The 21971-nt window shown below is 38.1% G+C and overlaps 1 protein-coding gene across 1 annotated transcript; it reads left to right on the top strand.

Annotated features, from left to right (window-relative positions):
• The first annotated feature begins 5585 nt into the window (after positions 1-5585).
• Positions 5586-6029, top strand: LOC6563623 (shematrin-like protein 3). The gene has a single exon (XM_043215179.1). It carries the CDS (start codon positions 5586-5588, stop codon positions 6027-6029), a length of 444 nt encoding a protein of 147 aa, XP_043071114.1.
• Positions 6030-21971: the final 15942 nt, after the last annotated feature.

The following is a 21971-nucleotide window of genomic DNA, read 5'->3' as shown; positions in this document are numbered from 1 at the left end:
AACCAAGACTCCCACAGCGCAGCAAAATTAAGCTGAATGGGGTAAAAGCGGAAGTTGCGTCGTCAGGCACGATGGAACAGAACAGCAGCATAGTAAACGGGGGCAGATGGTGATGCCGGCAGGCAGCAGGCAGCAGGCAGCAAGCAGCAGGCAGCAAAAAACTTTTGGGCGCAGCTTAAAAGTTATTAGCGTTTTGGGGGCTAGCAGCTAAGCATCGCTTTCATTCTCACTCACATGTTCTACCCTTCTCTCTCACTCACTCTATTTCTCTTTCCCCATTTCTCACGATTTGCTACTATTTCGCTCTCCCTTTCTCTCTCTCACTCTCTCTGTCAAGCTAACGGTCCGTCTGGCTGCTGACTGAGGTGAGACCAAAAATGCCAACGCTGCCAAGCGAGGAATTCCCGGCAACTTGCTTGCTATTCATATTTGTGTGTAGAGGCTTAGTACGTTATTAAGTTGTTACGTTTGGCCTGTTACAAGCAGCAACGACAACACCAACAACAACAACAACAACCACAACTGTTACTACAGCAGCAAAAGCAACAGCTAAAACAACAAAACCAACTATATTCGCGTGGGCCGTGTTCCCAGCGCTGCTCTCAAAGGTATTGCGTGATATTTCAATTTGTTTTTAGTTGTAAGTGGCTTAAAATGATTTAATAACTCATCAAGGGATTTGCTTGTTGTTAGGTATTTGCTTTAGCTTCCATTTCCCCTGTACCCCCATTCAGTCGCATTCTCAAGTGCCAGTCCCATTCCCATTCCCATTCACGTTCTTGTTCTCATTTGCTATTTGCCGTGCTTAGGTTGCGGCTCACCTCAGCCACGTTTGAGCATGTCAAACTTTTTAAGTAGTTTTGACGTTTCATATTAAAGAAGTTTTATATTAGTTTTTGCTCATTTCACCATCATTAATACAAATATCAAACTTAACTATGCATATTTACTATATTTCCTCAAATGAACACGTATGTGTGTGTATGTTTGTGTTTGTGTCCCAATTACTCGCCTCATAAGTATCTTATTTGCCATCCATAATGAGCAATATGTGTTGCGCATATTTTTTACAGATTGTGTAAATATTTAAAGGGACGACTTAGTCCTAAATGCGCCCATGGGATTCTGACAGCGACTAAAACTATTTGTGTTAAGTTTGAAATATATGTATTAACATACCGATCTATGTATGTATGCTTGTATATATTTGGTCAATTTAAAATATGTGCACATATTAAGGCAAATCAATTTTGGACTAACAAATTGTACATTTCAGTGCGATTTGGTTCGCTCGAGGGCCACGTCACGCAAAACCCCAGAGTGATATTTACCTTATACCCAAACACAGTGTGACCAGTCACGTAGCACAAATGTATTGAGTGGGTTGTAAATGGGCAGTAAACTACTGACCATCTGCCTGACCAACACCAACACCAAAAGCAAAAGCATCAGCAACCCCATCAACAGCAGTCCGACGGACCGACAAACTGCGCTACATACTGTGGCAGCTTGTGGTAAATGTTGATGGAGAGGCGTGTTAGGGAGTACTGGGTGCAACGTAAAATTTGACAACTTGGGAAATAGTCTGACAGCCACAGAGCGTACAAAACAAAGTTTTTGGGTATTCCTTGTGTCTTTCTATGCCAAAAATGTAATACGGCTAATTACACAGCATAGAAAACGTTTCTATGTACTATGGATAAGTGTTTAATAAAATCCGAGCAAACATTGTTGGCTGAAATCTGTGAGAATTCTTTGGGGCATTAAATGTCCCATTTCTTTATTGATGGATTGTTTTTTTAAAAATTTACATTGATTTTTGGTGATTGATCTGACTTTTTACCTACTTAATTGATTGCTTACTGCTTGTGTATTGCAAATTGCTCGTGAAACAAAGAACCCATCACGTTTGTACTGTAAATTACCGCTATTAATTATAATGCCACTCTAAAACAAAAAAAAAGGGTTGATGTTAAAGGTACAGCATGTTCCTAAGCTCAAAACAGCTTCCTTAACTCTGGAAATGTTAGGTGATGGATACATTTATAAACAAGTTTAAAAATTCACTTTTTTGCCTTATGTAGAACAAATAAAATCCGAACTAAATGAATATTTTATTTAATTAATCATAAATAACAATTGACAAAGTTAATTGTCTATATATCATCATCACTTTAACTTTAAAAATTTCTTGTTCATTTTTGGCCTAGTGATTTAAGTAACAAGCTTGAGCTTCTAGTAGTGAACCAGTCACCCAAAAATATGAATTAATTTAATTTACATTTTTTTTTTGGCATTTGTAGCGTTGTTTCAAGACTCATAACATTAGATCTCAGTGAAGCTGATGACTCTCACTTTGCTGCCCATTGTGTAAAATGTTGTCTGCCCGTTATCTGAGTGTCTGTGTGTGGACACGTGTGTGTGTGTGTGTGTGTGGAGTGCAAGTTTCTGTCGTCGTCTTCGTTGGTGCTGTCCGCCGTCGTCGTCACAAAAGTTTCTCCTTCATGTGCCTGCTGGCGGCATGTGTTCAAGAGTTAAGTTGCTTTAAGTGTGTTGGTTGGTTGCTTGTGGCGGTTGCAATCCGCTATTCTCCATGTAGAAATGTGCTGACTCTAGGAATTTAAAGCTGCCACATGGTGCCAAACTGGTCTCTGACTTTTTGCACGCAGCCCAACAAGCCGATTACTTTAGCATTTGTTTGCCGGCAAGATCCATCGGACGGTGTAGTGTGGGTCCAGACTAAGCCTGAAAAGCCATTTAAGACAATTTGCCAAGCGTGTTTTGCCAATATAGCTGCCTTGCTTTATTTATTGCCTGACTGCGATGTCATAAAAATCATAAAACGTATCATTATTGGGGAAACCCCCTGTAATAATAAAACCAGCAAAAGCAACAACAGCACAACCAGCAACGGTAGACATCATGAACGCATTAGACAAGAGTCCTTGGCAATGACTCTGACACTGTGGCAATGACAACGAAAAGTGTCTTATAAGAACAACAACAACAACAACAACAACAAAAACAAAAGCAAGTCGAAGAGCAACGACAACATCAAGTACAACAACAACTGCAATAATAATTAAGCGATATCAAATTGAAAAAAAAAGTAACTTTTGTTAACGCAGTCAGGGAGAAGCCAACAGTTCGAGAGGGGGTTACTCTAACGATGATTTAGCGAAATGCCCTGTGCGATATAGTAGATTGTCGATAAGTGTAATATGTATGAATATATGTTCATGTACGTAAATAAATGGTTTCGCACTTAGCTGCGTTTAAAAAGTTGACAAAGCGTAAAGCAAAGCAAATTAAATAATAATTGCTGTCACGACATGGGTGTAGTTCGTGTGGGGACCTGTCACCGTATGCATTAATAATCACACTATGAAGCCCATTGACAGTTTTGATAAAAGCGCCTTTAATTTATACAATAAAACACCATTTTCCCATAAAAGTTAAAGTTAGACAGCAATGGGACTTCAAAGTTTTTTTGCCATTACCATTGACATGTGAATTGAGTTCACAGATTTGTGTTTTATTGTTTTATTGGTCTTTTTTTTACTATACAAATGATGAGATTATAATAAATTGAACGAGTGTTGCCTATCTAAGTTAGATTTATTTATCGTTATAACGAGATAATTAATTACTTTTTAGCATTGGGGCAATGTGCAACAGCCCTTAAAAAACGATTACTCAGCATAAGTTTTATTGAAAATTTCTCATATTGGGAATAGTTGTGGCTCAACGCTCAGCATGTAAATTTGTGATGCAAATAATATTTCATTTATTATGAATTCATATATATTTGAGGAGACTGTTTGGAAAATCCTGTGAGTGCATAGCAGAGCACAGTATCCGTAAGCTTGACTTTCCGTATTCTTACTCCAATTCCTCCCTTTTTTCTCCCTTATTCAGTATATTTTTGCAACCCTCTCCATTACTAGATTGTTTATATTTGAGTTGAACTGCCCTGTGGTATAAGATTTAATTAACTGAACTTAACTTATCACAAACTTCTTCCCTTTTCAAAATTAATACATTTGTCTTGTTTACTTTGGCTTATTGGCCACTTGTAAAACTTGAGAGACCACAACTATGCTGCGATAGGCTATATCTTTGTTTGACCATCTAAAAGGAGCTCTTTAAAATCACAGCAACTTCCATATCAGAGCACTGGGCGAACCCTTATCAAATTGCGCCACTGCACTTTCGTAACTTTGCTTATAAATTTCATTCGAGCCATTTGTTGACACACACACACAAACACACACATAAACAATATTCGCAAGTCGCAATGTCTCGCGAAAAGTTTGCGGTAGTTGGGAACGCGGGGCAAATTCTTAGTACTATTGGTTATCGCACTGGAGAGTATACGAAATCGCATTTGTGCTTTTGACTTGAATGTGCAAATAGAATTAAAACGCAATTTCAGTAACCCAGTTTTTGGAATGAAAGGGGGTTTTTTGTTTCCCATTTATGGCTGTCTCATGGGCCTGCTAATGGGGAAAAAGAGCTTGGCGACGATGTCGTTGTTTTCATTGTCATAACTTTGCTTGATGACAAATATATTCATTTAATGCTTACTCAAAGCAACCAATCGCGTGACAAGCAGACTGAGCTGCTTGTTGCTGTTGTCGTAACAATGACACGAAGACTTAGCACAGCGTTGTAAGTGTAAAATTCAACTATTCTTTTCATTTTTCTTGCAAATCATGCAACGCAATCTAAACCGTTGACACATCGGCACACATTGGCGACATGTCGCGGCTGCCACTTGACACTGTCGCTCAAGTTCAAGGTTCAGGCATTGTTAGGGCCATGGGTTTTTTACCATTTGTTGATGTATCGTTACAAGTCTGTGCTTTGTCTCGCTGCCGACGTTCAGAAAAATTACAATAATTGTTATTTACGCATATTTGAACATAAAATGTGTCAGTTGGCAGCCAACGAGCCAACTTCAGTCTGCCCCCGACCCCAAACTTCGCGCCGTATGCGTAATGTGCAGTAAGGTCGATTGTATATATATACATATGTATCTGACAAGTTCGGTCATGCTTTAATAACTTGATTTGATAACTTATGTTAACCTTTAAAGCTGGTGTATCATAGAATTCACATGCGAACATTAAAAAATATGTGATTTCAATAATATAGGAGATACTACAGATACCATGATCTGTTAAATCACATTCAATTTTAAAAATGTTGAAAAAAATCACTTTGCTAGCTTGTTTACGTCAAGAGCACCAAAGGTTCGCTCAAGCTCAGCCTAAAATAAATAATTTAGTTAGCTGCGTTGATTACTTTAGCCTCATGCACAGCATTCATTAGCACGCAATTTGAGTTCTATACTGGATTCTGAAAAAAGCAAAAATAATTAACGCTGAATAAAATTAGCAGACTTTAAAAGAGATTGGGCGGCAATGGCTTTAAATGCGTTTCGAGCTTTTAATATAAATATCAACAAATTTTGGCTCTTTGAGTGACAGTTGTGCACAAAGCATTGAGGCTGAGGTATCGCTGTGACCAGCAATTGAAATAAATTAAAATACCATCATTTCAACGTATATTAATATTTAAATATGCGTCCAACGTACACGCTGCCGGCGTTGCTGTTGCTGCTCTCGATGGGGGCACACTTAAATGAAGCGGCGGCTGTCGTCGGCGACACAGCTGCTGACAAGGAAGTGGCTCCAGTTGGTGTTGTAAAAACGGATTTGCTGTCATTGGAGCAGGAAATTGTCGGCAATCCGGTGTCATATCAAGGAGTTCGTCATGCGCGTTCTTTCTTGTTTGGCTCTAGCCCCATCTATGGAGGTGGCTACGGTGGCTACGGCGGCTTCGGCGGCTACGGCGGCTACGGTGGCTACGGCGGCTATGGCGGCTATGGTTATCCCTACATTTCACCATACGGCTACGGTGGATACGGCGGCTATGGTGGCCTCGGCGGCTATGGTGGCTACGGTGGCTACGGTGGTGGCTACTATCCAAGACCCTTTGGTTTTAAGAAAATTATTTTCGGCTAATGCAGTGCTCAATGCGGATCTAGTTACCCGTCTATCTTGCAGTTCTATGTGGGATTATAAATAATGTGCAATGTGCTGACCCTTGGTGGTTATTGTTATTGTTCTTATTGTAAGACAGTTTTAAATTAATTTGCCGGACATGAAAAGTTGAGCTGAGCAACAAAAAAAGAAAAGAAAAAAATGGGGGAAAAAAACATGAAATTGCACAATTTATATTCATTTTTTGTTGTTGTTGTTGTTGTTGGCTTCTTGCTTCGGTTAGGGCACAGATTTTGCATAAATCATTTCGCAGCCACCAAAAATGAAACGCGTAACATAATTTTTAACCCTTGATAAATTTTTATGACAAGCATTTTCGTTATTTTCCCGGCCGCCTCTGATGCCGTTGTTGTTCTTGGCTATGGCTGTTTTCTGTTTGTGTTTGCGCCGCAGTGAAATGCAAATAAAGCGGATCAAAAGTTTGCTGTTAAAAGAAGATTAATTGCAATTTGGTGGCATGCTCACGGCCTCAGCTTCAGCCTCAGCCTCAGCCTCTTCTCTTCACCCCAATCACTACGCCATGGAGGTCAGATCTGGTAATTAAATATTTTTTTAAGCTGTTAATGGTTTTCATTTGCGCGCTGTTGTTTTAAGTAGTTGTTTTTGTTGTTTAATTCGCCAATTTTTTATATTCCCTGATCTTAAGTTCAGTTTGGAAATCAATAAATGTTATACAAAAATTGTGAAGTACTCCAAATTTGCCAAGGTTTTTATATCAGTTTTTAATTTTCATTTTAATATATACATTTCTGCTTGTGTATGGGCATTTTATTTAATTCGTAATGAAATTATTAATTTATGTTTAATTCATAACTGATAATTGCCTTCGTCATTATTTTTATAAGGCGCATTATTGTTAATGAATACATCTGTTAAATTTAGCCCATAATCAAAAACTTTTTAAGCTTTAATTATTAGTTTAGATTTGAGGACGCAACTTAAAAAGAACATTTTAAGTGGGTTTATTACGTTTTCAAACTGTCCCCACTCATTTCGAGCACGAGGGTGTGGCAAGCTCAACAGAGCCTGTCGTTCGGCTGGTTTTCAGCTGACTGTTGCGACCTTATGCCTCTCAGAATGTGTGTCGACAGTGTCACTCCTCTTGTTCATAATTTAAACGAGGTCAACAGGCAAAGCTTATTAAAAATTGTTTTTTTTTTTTTTTAATTTTCATTTGATTTAATTAAGTTATTTGTTGGTCAATTAACCTTTTTGTGGTCTGCTATTTCATTGTACGAGTATATTTTTTTATTCCATTGACTGTTGTTTGTTGAATTGCGCTTTATTTGTGTGTTAAGCATTTTAAACTGTTATTGTACTTACATATTACAGCCGTTAATTTTTTATTTTTATTTTTTTTGGCTTTATAATTGTTGGTGTTGGAGTTGAAAAAACAAATTGATATCTACTTGCAATTATGCAAGTGTGTTGACATTTTATTAATTAAAAATTGCTTTCAATTAAAATTAATGCGCTCAACTTGCATGTAATTCTATTATGTATCAGCCATTTAAAACCTACACAAATATGCACACACAACACACACAACACACACAACACATAGCTGAAGAGCACGCGACCAGATTTTACGTCATTCACCCACCAGTTGCAATCGCAGTCACATTGCTAGGCAACCATTGGCATAAATAAAGTCTGCTGGCATAGCGGGGCTCTTGGTTATGTCATTAGCGAAAAGATTTGCAAGCTCCTACACTGAAGGGGGCTTAGAGACTCGCTCATAATGCTGTAAAGCACGAAATCCTATAAGCGATGATGCTTAAGGTGAACTATATGTATATATAATTTCTACTTTTGTGCCCAATAAGAACATTACGATTAAATGCAGCGTGGATTTATATTATAGTGAGAGTTTGTATTTTTTTTACCAAGAAATTTACTAGGTACGCAGCCAATTATTTTAATTTTTATTTGACGCTAAGCTACTCGCTGTGCTATCGATCAAAATGGTTTGTTAAAAGTAATATAACTTATTTTAAGATATGTGTAAATGCACACATAAATGTAAAATTGTCTTTATATTTGAAGTGGGATTTGGAATAATTTGGAAATAGTCATGTACTTTAAGAGTCACTCTTCTGCTGAGTCAATGCATAAATGCATTTGCATCATGTAAGCCAAGCAAGCTTTGGCAACTGATGCAGCATACCGCTTTCTCATATAAAAAGACACTGGAAATGGCCATAGCCATGTGTGTGGTGTATAGATGCATATATGTATATGCCAAGTTGTGTCCTTGCCGCAGAGGCCAACTGAAATGAAGTGTCATTGTGATAGAGTCGCGGGTAATGCAGCTGTGTAGCAATGCACTGCAGCAGCAGCAATAGCAGTAGCAGCAGCAATAGCAGTAGCAACACCAACAGCAGACTCACAGGACGCCGCACTGGACTCAAGCGACACATTAATACGCACTACTGGCCATTTGCGACTGCGGCAGTCAGCACTGCTCACGTACTCTGCATTGTGACAAATGGATTTTCGCCTGAAATCCCCAGGATTTCTTCAAGTGTAATTGCGTACGCTAAGAGCAAATGCGAATTGCGAAATCCGACTCGCACTGCCACGGCCAGCAACTGGCCGCATCCCAAAACCAAAACTATTCGAGAAGAGCATGAAATTTCATGCGCTTGCCTTTATTGCACTCACTGAGTTATTTGTAGCTCTAGCCCAGTTGCAGGTTGATTGTGGATGTGCGTGAATTTGACCACTGGTGTGGATAGCAGCTCAGGTAAAGTAGCGTTTTGGATTGTAGGCCGTAGAGCTGAAACAGCAGCAAAACCACTTCTACAAGGTTGTTGAGTAAATGCAGCAAATTACCCATTTGCATCTTGGGAGATCCATTAGCGGTCCGCCGCTGATTAATGCGACGAATTTCCTTTCTGGTGCATCTCATCAGCATACCTATCAGTTTTAGGATGGGGTCTACCATCTGCATCATTCCAATCACGTTCTATATGCAAGCATGCAAGCATTGTGCACGGATAACGAGAGCCGCACTCGAAAGTAGACTGACCATGTGATTATTCTTGGCTGTGAGACAAATAGACTAGAATTTGCTACTGAAATCGGATCTATCCGTTTTGTTTTTATATAGCCTGAACAAATTACAAATGGGTAAAAAGGGTGTAATGGTTTTGTGCAAAAGTATGTAGTCAAAAGTATTTTTCCTGTGCAGAAGCAAGCAAATTCTACCCAATAAAGGCTCTATATTATTGATTAGGATCCCGTCCTAGCGTAACGTATCAAGTTTATTTAATTTTTATCGATAACTGCTCCGTTTTGTGAATATCGATCCAAATAGATTGACGATAGCAATAAAAGCTAAAATTTGAAAGATGAAACACAATATATCCTGAAATACTTTAATACGGAAACATGCAAAGTATATTCTCCTATTGATATCTTTACTATCAGCATGCCAAGGTCCTATGCAGCTTTCTCCCAAAAAAGGAGGGGTGCTGAGTTATTTTGTTTGCTTTTCAAAAATAAAGTATTTAATTGTTTCACACCAGCAACAATATTCTGAGCAATATTAAGATAAATACGATATTATTGATTGCTAACGGCAAAATGTGCATATGGAGTAAAGGAAAAATAAATATTATGAATATATCAATATTTGGAGGCACATTTAATGGATGAACACGCATTTACTTAGAATGTTAGTGGAGAGCCAGATCTGAAATGGAATTAATGTTGGCCTGTGGGAATAAACGGAAATTAAATGCAAATAGCTGAATAATATGAAAATATTAAAATGTGCAAATGCTTCCACGCTTTAATGTAACTGAAAATTGTGGTAACATTTTTATTATAAATCATGTCATTTAAATACCAAATCAATTACTGCATTTTAAATATGTGAATAATTACAAATGTGTTAAGTGCAAGCTTTTACATTTAAATGCGTTTAATGTGCCACAGGAGTTAATTTTAAATTTAAAAACAGTTGTTGATTAATTTCATCAATTCAAATTTGTTAGTAATTTATACTCTTGATGCCATAGGCTGGACAATAATCAATCTGCGACAGGCATGACAGGTTAATTGTACAATTCACATATCGATTTGAGTTCTGCAAAACAAAGCACCCAAGGCTAAAAGGAGTTTATTCTTTAATTGTAACAGATTTCCATATGAAGATTTGATTTCAGTGCTGCTATTAACTCTTGTGTTTTAAGCCATCGATGCACTATTATAAAATGTGTTCGTAAATATTTAAAGAAAAGCAACAAAATCTGCCTAATTCAAGCGGACGTTCCAACAGAATTAGGCTAACTGCGTCTTTGTGTGTGTATGTGTCTGAAAAGAAGGAAAATGTTAGGGGAAAGCTGTAAGGCAAATATGCAAGCAAACGGAAATAAAGAGAGGAAAGCGTAATGACAAAACTCTGGATTAAGAATGCGCCGCATACAAGTTGCACACTCGCCTTTGTCTCTGCTCTTCTTGGTATCTGGCACTTTGTGCAGTGTATCTTTTGCACAGTACACATTTGGCTACATATAGACGTATATTTTAAGCATGGCTTATCTTATCAAGCGACATAAAAGACGCTTTTCAGCGAGCATCCAGCTACCAGCTACCAGCTACCAGCTACCAGCTACCAGCTACCAGCTCCCAACTTCCAGCTACAAGCGTCCAGCCAGCCAGCGACAATCGTTCTGAGTGGGTTTGGTTTATTTTGGTTTGTTTTCAGCTGCTGCCTCTTTCCTCCCCAAGGGGCAGTGGCAAGGCACACAGCTGGACATTCATTACAAAAACGGAAACACTCGTACAGTGACAGAAGATAAATGGACCTGCACTAGTACGTGTGGCTCTCTGTCCAATTCTCAATGTGTCTGTGTGCGGTTTTTATTTAGTCGCTTGCTTTATCTCAGCATCTAAAAAATCTTTGATGCTGCAAAATAAAACAGCTTATACCTAGGAATGTATTGTATTTACATCCAAGCATACATATGTATACATATATACATTTTCATTTACGTATTTATTTTTGTGCTCTTTTTGTTACAATTTTAATCTGTGCAGCTCTTTTTCTTGTCTTTGTTTTATCAACAAAAACAATAATCATAGCAAGTAGAAAATACCCAACAGCGTTTCATATTCGTTTGGGTTTTTATTTGTCTATTTGTCGCTGTCATATTTGCATGCAGCTCGCCAGGATTTCGTTTTTCTCTATTGTCGTTTTTGATTGAGATATGTATTTATTACGTACATTTGTTTTTCTTTTGTCGTTATCAACCGAAAAACGCTGACGACGCTATACTTTTACAGTGCAGTTGCCTTTTGTCCCGATTTCAATTTCAAACTTTAACCATTTGTTTTTGGCGCACAAATTTATCAGCTATTTGAACGATATTTTTCTGATATATTTCTTTTTTGTTATTTTTTTTTTTTTCGGTAACTTGTTGGTAACGTTACATTCATCAAAAAATTGTTTTCTAGCGCCCTTCTAACTTGGTGGTTTTTTATAAGCGCACTTTATGTCAAAACCACAGGGGCAATAACATAGCCACACACGAGAAAAACTGCCCTGCACTAAAAAGGAATGTGGAAAATTTCGCTCGCCCAGCGCGTGAACTCACTACAAAAGACAAAAGCCAACCCCAAACCATGCAACTAACATCCACAGTCCAAAAAATTAAAAAAAAAATAAAGAAAAAAAAAAAAAACAAAAACAAAAAAAACAAACTGCAAACAAACTGTCAAGCAAGTGAAATAAATTAACAAAATGGCACCATAAAGCAAACATATGAGCGAGTGCTTGATTTTCCTAGCACTTTCAGCTTCTTCATTTTTTGTTTTCATTTTTGCGCTAAAATTTTAACAAGTTTTCTAGACTTTACTGACGCTGGCTGAGTTCGTGCGGTTTTTTTTTGTTTTGAAATAAGTATTCAATTATTTAGAAATAAGTGCACATGACAGCAAGAAAATAAACCAAAATAACCGAAAAATATATAATCAAAGAGCTTATTTTTCGACTGTAGCAATACCCTTTAGTTTTCTTAATATTAGATAACATTTATTGAAAATCTGTAACTGATCGTTTGGGTTAATATGTTTTATCAAGTTGATTTTAAGAAACAAATAAATTTTAATTCGTCCAATTGGATTAGTTTTTTTGTTGACTGCGCATCAAGATCTGTCGCCAGAGGCTTTTTATATACCCTACTAGTTAGTTTTTGTTTAAGTTTGGCAAGGCACAAGGCAAAAGTAACTTTTTGTGCAGAACATATGAGTCACAGCTAACAGATGTCAGCAGACTGTAGCAGTAGCAACAACAAATGATTTCAATTTCGCTGATTGCAATGCTGCTGCGTTTGGGCGCTAGACGTGTAAATGGTTACCATGGCTCGATCCGGCTTATTGCATGTGCTGGGCTGGATTCCAAAGTATGCCCAAATGCCCCTTTTAAAACATTGTTTTGGCGACGGTTTTATTTATTTGTTTTTTGTTTTTTTTTGGTTGTATCAACGCATTGCTATAGAACGAGCCACAGTCAGAATGTTAACTGGCAGCTGGCGCTTCGCGTTTGGCCAATGCGTCCAAACCAACAGAGGCCAATGCCAAACAGATAAGAGCGCATATTTTATTTGCATACTTTTAGGCGCAGCGTTTGGAAAGCCATTTGCCAGCAGAGTTGTCATGAGGATGTGAACAAAAAATCAGGCAAAATAAAGAGAAGCTATTGAAAAAATTCACATTCCAACAAAAAAACCCACACACACATACCGCTTAACAAACGCAAATCAAAACAAAGGCTACAGAAGAGGGGAAATATGTGAAATGCGAACATTTACAAAGATTGACAAGTGGCGACTGGCCCGTTTAAAATGTCAAATTCGTACAATGTTGCCGAGACTTTTCATGCAAACAGCAGCTCTGGCGGAGAGTGCGGTGATTGGTTTAAGGCAGCTACGTGCTGTTGGCTTTTTATTTTTAGCCAAAATAAAATTTCACTGTTTTTTTTTGTTTTTGTTTTTGTTTTTTGTTTCTTTTTGTTCTGTTGATGTTTTGATTTGTGCGTGCGTGCAAATGTTTGCACTCTGAGCATTTGTTTTTCTGCGCTGTGGTTTTTTTTTCTTTTCCGTCACTGTTAGCCACCGAATGCGCCATACCCACAATTGCTCCATGACTGAAACATAAGGTGCATGTACATATGTATTGTATATTTATGTATATATATACATATGTATAGTTATTTATTTATATTTATTTTTTCGCGCTGTCAAATTTTCTTGTTCGCCAGTCGGTTCTTTTTGTGTATTTGTTGGGTTGGCTATTTCCGTCTGCCAGCAAGCTGTGCTCATCAAAATGGAAACTGTGCAACATGCACTAAGTGTGACTGATAGTGTGGTGAGTTAGTTGATTCTTTTTTCCTGGCCGCAGTCACATTTGCAGTTGCAATCGCCATCGCCGTCGCCGCCGCCGCCGGCGTTGGTGTTTGTGTTGATGCCGCAGCTCCTCGCCGAACTGACAGTTGCAAATCATCAGAAATTTAAATTGACTTAAATTGTTTATTTTTTTGTAAAGAGAGCGACCGTCATTGTTTTTGCAGCTGCACTGATTTTGGCAGACGGAAGTGCAATGGACATGACCACAGCGAGGCTTTGCTCTGTTATTTATGAAAATAATAGAAATGCAAATTAATTTGTTGGCTTTTGTTGGGCTCCGTTGTTCTCGATAAAAAAAATGGCCATTGATAAAACCAGCAATTAGTGTGCACCATAAATACGCTTGCCCATTTAAATACAAATTTAGAGATTGCCTTTAGACAGACGTACGAGCGTACACCGTAATTTAAACTGCCAATTAGCTGTCCCAAATGGTATGCTATATACACAGACACACATTGATAGTAAAGTCTTCATTTGTCGGTTTTCTATGTCTTTATCAAAAGCTCAGGTCGGGGGGGCTTGTACGCTCGATTGCCTGGTTGTTCACATGTGCGTTTCCATATAGATGCGTGTGTCTGTATTGGCATGTCCCTTCTGCCACTTTTTATTGCAGGGACAGACAGATATACAGATAGGCAGACGGTTCTGTGATTCCATTGTTTTGCCACGATTCCTTTTATATTTTTGTTGAGGGTATTAGTATTTATTCACGTTATGTGCAACACACTGAATGAGGCAACTCCAACTCTATTGGGCCTGTTAACTCATGAATAGAATTTCGAGGTATATTCAAATATTAAAGTTGGGCATTTCATCATCAATTGATTTTGAGGCCAGTTCTATAAGAGCTGTAATTTCCAACGAAATAATTATTCGTAACTCTGTTTATTTGGTTTTATATCATTTGAAAAAATGTATTGATAATTTTATTTTTTTCGCTGGATTTGGGCAATTGGCCTACGACCGAAAAGCGTATGAAGTCTTCGGCATATCACAGATTTATTTTTACATTTGTTCTTGTCTTTTATTGTTGCTTTTTTTTGCACTTGCTTTGATTTTGGGCAAATAATAAAATATACAATTGTACTAGAAATATGTCAGTGAAATTCCCAAAACTCACGTTTCGACATATCCTGCTGTGGTTGGTCTACAGAGCGATTTTCTGTCAGTCTGGTCGTCTGCTTATACTTGTGCGACTGTCTGTGTGATTTTTATTTTTGTGGCTTTTACGCGCACGCTTTTTGTTTTCATGTATAAATCATTTATTGTTTTTATGTATGACGTTTCGAGCTGCTTCGATGGCTAGCTGGATGGCTGGTTGGTTGACTGGCTGGGTGTCTGGCAGATATGAGTGCCTGTGTCTGACATTAATTGGCAGTGATTGAGGGATTTTTGTGCTGTACGTATGCATGTGTATGTGATAGACGGAAACGTGCTCCTTTATGAAATATTAATTGGGCTTTCATATGGCTATGAGCAATGCCGGCACTGGCAGACGTGCTTCATAATCTGCACAATGTCAGCGGAAGAAAAAACCAACTAACTTCGCCGCCATCATTAAAGGCATGGCATTTAAGCGCAACCAAACCAACTAACAATTAAACAGACTGTTGTCATACAAGACCACAACTTAAATTCAATTCTCACGATCAAACTCAATTTATTCATATATTTTTCATTTGCACTTCATTTACTTTACTTTTATATTTTATATCTATGATATTTTTATAGATAAAAAAGCGATTCCGCTGCGCTGATGAGCCAAATTAATTTTTCTGTTCCCGTTTTTTCTTCACACTTTTCTCTCAGAATTCCTATCAATTTTTATTTAAAGTTAAATATTAAATTTGGTTTCTAATTTAAATATGTTTTTTTCTGTGTTTTATTTTATTTTTGATATGGTACTTCCATATAAAAGCAAGTAAACAAAAACAAGTACAAAAAGAACACATGACCTGGAGCCACATAAAACATTTTTGAATATTAAAAAGAGGTCAACAATTGATTTCATTTAATTTATTTGTTACCTTTTGATTTTTTATGTGTAAACTAATATTAGTCGTCTTTATATAAATTTTAAATTAAATTTTATTATCCCAAAGCGAAATTATAAAAATTCTTGTTTAAAAATATTTTTCCATTTAGCGTGTGAGCTAAAATTGTAGAAATGGTATTTGCTAAGTGTTTTGGATTTGATTTTATAAGTAAGGACTGATTAGCACCTTAACAAACAATGCTATTTTCTAATGATGAATATTTATAATGCATGCAATGGCAATCTTGATATTAAATGGTCTTTATTAGACTATAAATAAAATGCATTTACATTTAAATCGCTGTGGACTTTATAAGTTTACAAAATACAGTTCAGGACTCGCAGCATGCGACAAAGTCAACGCCTTAACCTTGAGGCTGGTGCGGCGATTTGCAGCTAGCGCAGTGTGGCTTGCCCCACTTGCTGATGGGGTGCGTTGCGTGTTGCTGTTGCCAAAGGGATTTGCGTTTAATTAAAAAAATATATAAATATGTGTGTATATGCTGTGGTTGGCATGCAATAGAAATGCTGGTTGGTTATTGCTTTTGCTGTTGTTTGTTGTTGCGGCTCTTGTTGTGTCGTGTTTGATTGTGTTGTTGCGGCTGTGGAGCGAGTGTATGTATGTATGCCACTGATTTCTAGAAGTCTATGCGGCAGTGGGCACACAGACGAAATTTGCCAAGTCCTAGAAATGGAGCAGCTTTTATGGTGAATTGAATCTTATATTAAGATGTTGCAAGACTACGTCGCCAGCGACCGCAGTGGAAGCATTGTTGTGTACCGAAATAATAACAGCAATTCTAACAAAGGCGCACACAATAACCACGGCAACAGCTGCAGCGCAAGCCCCACTCGACCAGCAACAATCAGCAACTGTGCTGTGTATGTATTGTTGTTGTTGTTGTCGTTGTTGCTCGTTGGTTGTTGTCGGTGCTTGAAGCGGAAACTCAAAGCGCGTAAACCGGAAACTGGTGTTTAATGGCGCTGCGGCGCATGCAATGCGAACGGGGCTCAGTCGTCATCCAGCAGCCAGCCGCCAGCCACCAGCCGCCAGCCAGCGAGCCATCGAGCCAGCGAGCGAACGGGAAATGAAATTTAATTTATAGAAAACAGCAATCTGCAATGTGCTAAAAATGTAATTACAATTTTCCATTTCCATTCGTTCAACCTTTTGCGGCGTTGCATAATAGCCGTATTATAATTATTTAACTACTGCTGACTGCTGGCCATTGTGCGCCCGTTTCTAATTAAAGTGATAGATTTACCTAAGCGAAAGGGGTTTTCGATTCGATTTAATTTGTTAATGCCAGTTGAAGGCCATTTTTCAGGCGTTGAAACGTCGGCCCCCAAACTATGCCTCGCTTTTGGTTCGATAGATAAGCAAATGCCCGAAGACTTAACAGCAAAAAGCTCTGGCTGAACGTTATCTATTGCTGGCAAACATGGTAAAATAGCTGCTGCCACGCCCACCGCCTTTAGCTGAGCTTGTCAATTGACGGCGAGCTTAGTTGTCGAAAATGCAAGCGTTAGCATATTTGATTGCCATTACTGCTTGTCAAGGATTATGTGTCTTAATTTCGTGTTAAAGGATTTTCGCATTCGCCGACCGCTCTGCTTTCCCTATCGCTTACCCAACAGTTTCTCATTTTCGTTTGCTTCAGTTTTTGTCAGCTTAATGCCCTGCGCTTATCAAAGCAGCAAAGCAGCAAAGCAGCCAATCATCAATGTTGTATCGAGCGTAGCTAATAAACTTCTCAGCGGTTGGAGGCGATGGCTGCTCGGCAGTGGGCGTTGGGCGGTGGGCTGTGGGCTGTGGGCGGTGTTCACTCTAATGTGCTCAAGTGTATAGCAATATTGCTGTTCAGTTCATCAGTCTCTCAACTGTTCAGCTGTCTATCCATTTTGCCCTTTCAGCTTAATGCACATTCCCAAAAGTTTTTCTGGTCAGCGCTGACCATTGCGAATCACACATTAATATTTCAAGCTCTAGCAAGCGAACAGTGACTGGAACAGTAATAGATCTGCAGACAGCATCCTACCCTACCTTCGCTTATTTGAATGTTCTCAACAGCACTTTGTCGTGTTCACGTAGAAGCTGTCTTGGTTAAAGTACCGCAAATCCATGACGAATGAAAAAGCATAGAACAGAGAAATCAACTCAAACAAGAACGAGTGCTTTAGCCGACTAGGAGATATCCTGTACAATACATTGATGTGTTGGTCACTTAAAAAAGTGATGCTAGAATAAATCTTCTGCTTGTGTATCCGATATCACAGATGGACATGGGCTGTTTACATACATAATACTCATTTTACACATCTTGTTTCATACTGAAGCCAAAGCAAAATAATACAAAATTGGTCTGTTGAACATCAGAAAGCAATTAGTCGATTGACCAACATCTTTTCAATTGAAGGGGTATTGTATCGTTTTGACAAGGCATTTTTTTTATTTGCATACATGAAAATTATTTCAAGCCATTTAGGTTTTGAACTTCATCTTGCATCATTGATTTTCAAAAATAAATATTATATTTGTTGTGTCTAAGCCGGGTAATACTCTGGTCAAGCACATTGAATTAACTATTCATAGAAATATATATATGTGTTAATTTTTTGCTTACTATTTTGTTTGGTTATTTTTATTAGAAATTTAAGTGAGACGTCTCCGGCCCCTAACGTAGATATATTTTTCGAATTCCGAACTAAAACTTATATTTTAGCAGTTTAACTCCGGTCTGGAAGGGTATGTAAACTTCGGCTTGACTAAGGCAACTTTTCTTTCATGTTTTTAGTTAGAGAGCTTCAAGCCCATGCATAGGGATATTATAGGCCAGCACTCTCGGCAAAAATATTTTACGTTGATTTTAAATTTTTCGTTTTATGAATGCAGACTGTTCTGTTGGACAGTTCGTTTTTGCTAGTCATTTTAATTGAAATAGAACTGCAATATTAAAAAAAAAAAACCTTGTGACTTTGCTTCTGAGTGAACCGGACTGGTGTGGAGAAAATGAGGAAAGATTTTGTAAAATAATAGCCGATAGTACGCTCTAATATTGATAACCAATGTGTGATAGTTTTGCCTGTGTGCATTTGAATGGATATCAGAGGAGTCACTAGCAGACCATGCTGTGTTGCCCTTTGTGGCTTCGGTTTATCGCTTATTCTTACATTGTCATAAGCCTTTTGCCAGAGAATTGCGGCCGAATAGTATTCATTTCCATTCATTTGAGTTTTGTATATTCGGGCTAAAATTTTGATTTGTCTGCAAACGGAAATCCACAAAAGACACTTCAAATATATTTACATTGAATGGCTTCTGCATTCTGCTTAACTCTCTACTAATTCACCCAAAATATTTTCGCAAACGCGCACAATGAGTTTGTGTGTGTGTGTGTGGATGTATGTGTGTGTGTGTGTGGATGTGAGTGTGTGTGTGTGTGTGTGGATGTGGGTGTGTGCGTGTAAATGTGGAAAACTGACTTCCATTGTAGCCAAACATCAGATGAGCTTAAAGTTCGGCGCAGGCAGAGCATATAATAAAAGGCATTGGATAATCCTTCAATCTGTCAATATACATACAGCCCGCACAAATGAGGACACTTATTCACACTCACGCACACTCAAACACACACACACACACGCACACACACACACACACACACACACACACATATGAACATACAAACAATAGAGCAGTCAGCGTGACAGATATGCGGCTTTTGCAAAGTGCAGGGACTGCAAAATCGACAATCTCTTCCGATGTCTAAGCTCTCATCCTCGACATGGCCCTTACCCGCATTATGGCATATAGTATTTGTATTTGTTCTTAAATACAAGTCATAATTATTATTATGGATATGTATGTGCTCTATTTGTTAACGAGTTTATGCAAACATGCAATATTATCATTGCACATCACATTTAATATAAATTAAATCATGCAGCTAAAGGCGTGTTTTCGACTTCAAGTTGACTTGAAACTGATTTTGTTGTTGGAAGTCTTCAAATTGCTGGTAAAGTGACCAACTTGCAAAATATTCTAAAATGTGGGTATTTTCATTTGACTTCAGTTGTAGCACCCACTCGTAGCTCGTAGCTCGTATTCAAGTTAAACACTTGTGCTGTGTGCAGTCAATCGGGTTTTCTACGTATTGAAATTGAGCAGTAGTTGAGCGTAGCTAATTAAGTTGGAGTGGTGCACTTTATGTGCAACGATTTTGTTTTATAACTTTTCAAGTGGAGTTACTAGCATTTGGAGGAGTCTTAGGTTTAAATAGATAATATGTGCACCGTAGACTGACTGCATTCTAATTGGATTTTGCATATTTTTCACTGAGGCAGGTATACCAACTTTATTTTAGAATTTTATGCCAGTCTCAAATTGTGTTTCGTTTTGTCATAGGTTCATTTAACGGCACGTTTTTCCCAGGACATGAAAATAAATAATGTATAAAATATGTAGCATACATTTATGCGACACAAAATATGTCAATGTCAAAACTAGGGTATACCGACTTTGGCCCACAATTCATCATTAAACCTCCAACCACGCAGAGGCCAGTCCCCAGAGCAACCTTTGACATTGTCTTGCTCGCCATTGGTCAAAGGCAAAAGCCTCAAAATTGTCTCAAAATTAAGGTGCGGCCACATTGTTCGAGTCCTGACTCTGAAAGCTGTCTGAACCATGCTCGGCCTTTTCACTGCCGTTGCAAAGAAATCGCTTGTGAAGCTAGTTAAATATGTGCCCATGGCCATTTCAGAACTTTCACTTCACAACGTGTGTTCTTCTTGGCCGCTTTACTACTTTAAGGGTCCTCAAAGTCTTCGTGGAGTTTATATGAACTGCCTATTTTGGTCACCTTTAAAGTGAGAAAAGCAACTCATCGCATATGGAGCATGTGAAGTATTTTGTTGTTGTTGTTGGCATTTTTTCTTTTTTTACAGGACTCTAACCGACATAGCTAAGTGGTGGGTAGTCCGTCAGTGTGTGAGTTTATGTGTGTGTGTGTGTGTTTGTGTGTGTGTGTGTGTGTGTGTGTAGGTGTTTGTATTTTGTACCTGCGTGTATTGTAATGGCTTTTGTATTAGTGTCAAAACACGTAAATTGTTGCGTGTCGCTTTACTGTGGTTCCTCGATATATATGTATGTGCCTGTGTGTGTGTGTGTGTGTGTGTGATTGTTTGTCTGACAGAAATGTGGAGGCATGCGCTGTGTATGTGTGTGTGCTGCTGCTGCTTTATGTGTGTGCCTGGGTGCGGCCGTGCGAATATGTTGTTCATTATAATCTGCTCATGTTGCTATTTTAGCTGTTGCTGTTATTGCTTATGTCCTCGTTGGCTGCCCTCACTGGCGTTCTTGTTGACTGTCGTTGTGGTTGTTGTTGTCGTTGTTGCTCTTCTTGTTGTTGTGGTAGTTGTTTTTGTTGCTATTGCCGTTGTGGTTATTTTCATTGCTTTGCATTATTGTTGTTTTGCCATGTTCGATTGTTGTTGCTGTTGTGTGTTTTCAACAAATACATAATTTTGTGGACATAAAATTGTCACATGTCGTTGAATTTTGATTTGATTTTATGCGTAGTACAAATTTATGCAGGCGCTTACGCCCATTTCTACTGTGGCGTGAGGCTGTGGGCGTGGCGTGGCATATAGAATGGTATGTTTGCTTTGCAGCACACACACACACACACACACATAGAAGGTCTGTCTGATTGTTTGCACGCTTTTTATGACTTTTTAAGTCACATGCACACACCCACACACACACACATACATGCAGACAAACACACACACACACACACACACACACACACACACACACATATTTACATATATATGTTTACATGCGTGTTTGGATTTTGTCTTGCATTGCATGCAGTTTTATTGTTTGGTTTTCATGACAATTGTTGTAAATTTGCACAATGATTCATGTTTGATATTTTAATTGCTGTTGTTTATTGTGTCATTATTCGAACACTTCCGATTGCGGTTGATTAAATTTATTTGGGTTTAGATAAATTTCTATGCTCATTCAGACGGTAAACCGCATCGATAGGCAGCAGCTTAACGCATAATTTATGCATCAATACAAATAGCATACATACCTACATAAACAGCTACAAATCAAAAGCAGAGACGAACTCTGAGCTATTAACGATAACGTCCAAATATTATTCTCGTTAATATCAAACAAATATTTCTGAAATTATGCTTAACGTTTAGTTATTCGCGTCAATGAAATTTAATTTGCGTGTATTTTATAGTTGAACAGAAAGTAGGAGTTGTAATTATCATTATTGAGACTGAGATTGAGTAAAATACAGAAGATTACTTTGTAATTTTATTTGCTTATTAGTCGTGTGTGCCAAAACTTTGTTCAGTGTGTTTTGAATACATATAATTCTGATTATTTGACTTTGACAATCACCGACTTTGGCTTTTAGTCGGCTTATG

The sequence above is a fragment of the Drosophila grimshawi genome, unplaced genomic scaffold (assembly GCF_018153295.1).
Source record: "Drosophila grimshawi isolate 15287-2541.00 unplaced genomic scaffold, ASM1815329v1 contig_311, whole genome shotgun sequence".
Lineage (NCBI taxonomy): Eukaryota > Metazoa > Arthropoda > Insecta > Diptera > Drosophilidae > Drosophila > Drosophila grimshawi.
This window is presented reverse-complemented; position numbering and strand designations above follow the sequence as displayed.

Coding starts and splice junctions, on each gene's coding strand:
- LOC6563623 (XM_043215179.1), top strand. CDS start 5,586: ATGCGTCCAACGTACACGCTGCCGGCGTTGCTGTTGCTGCTCTCGATG.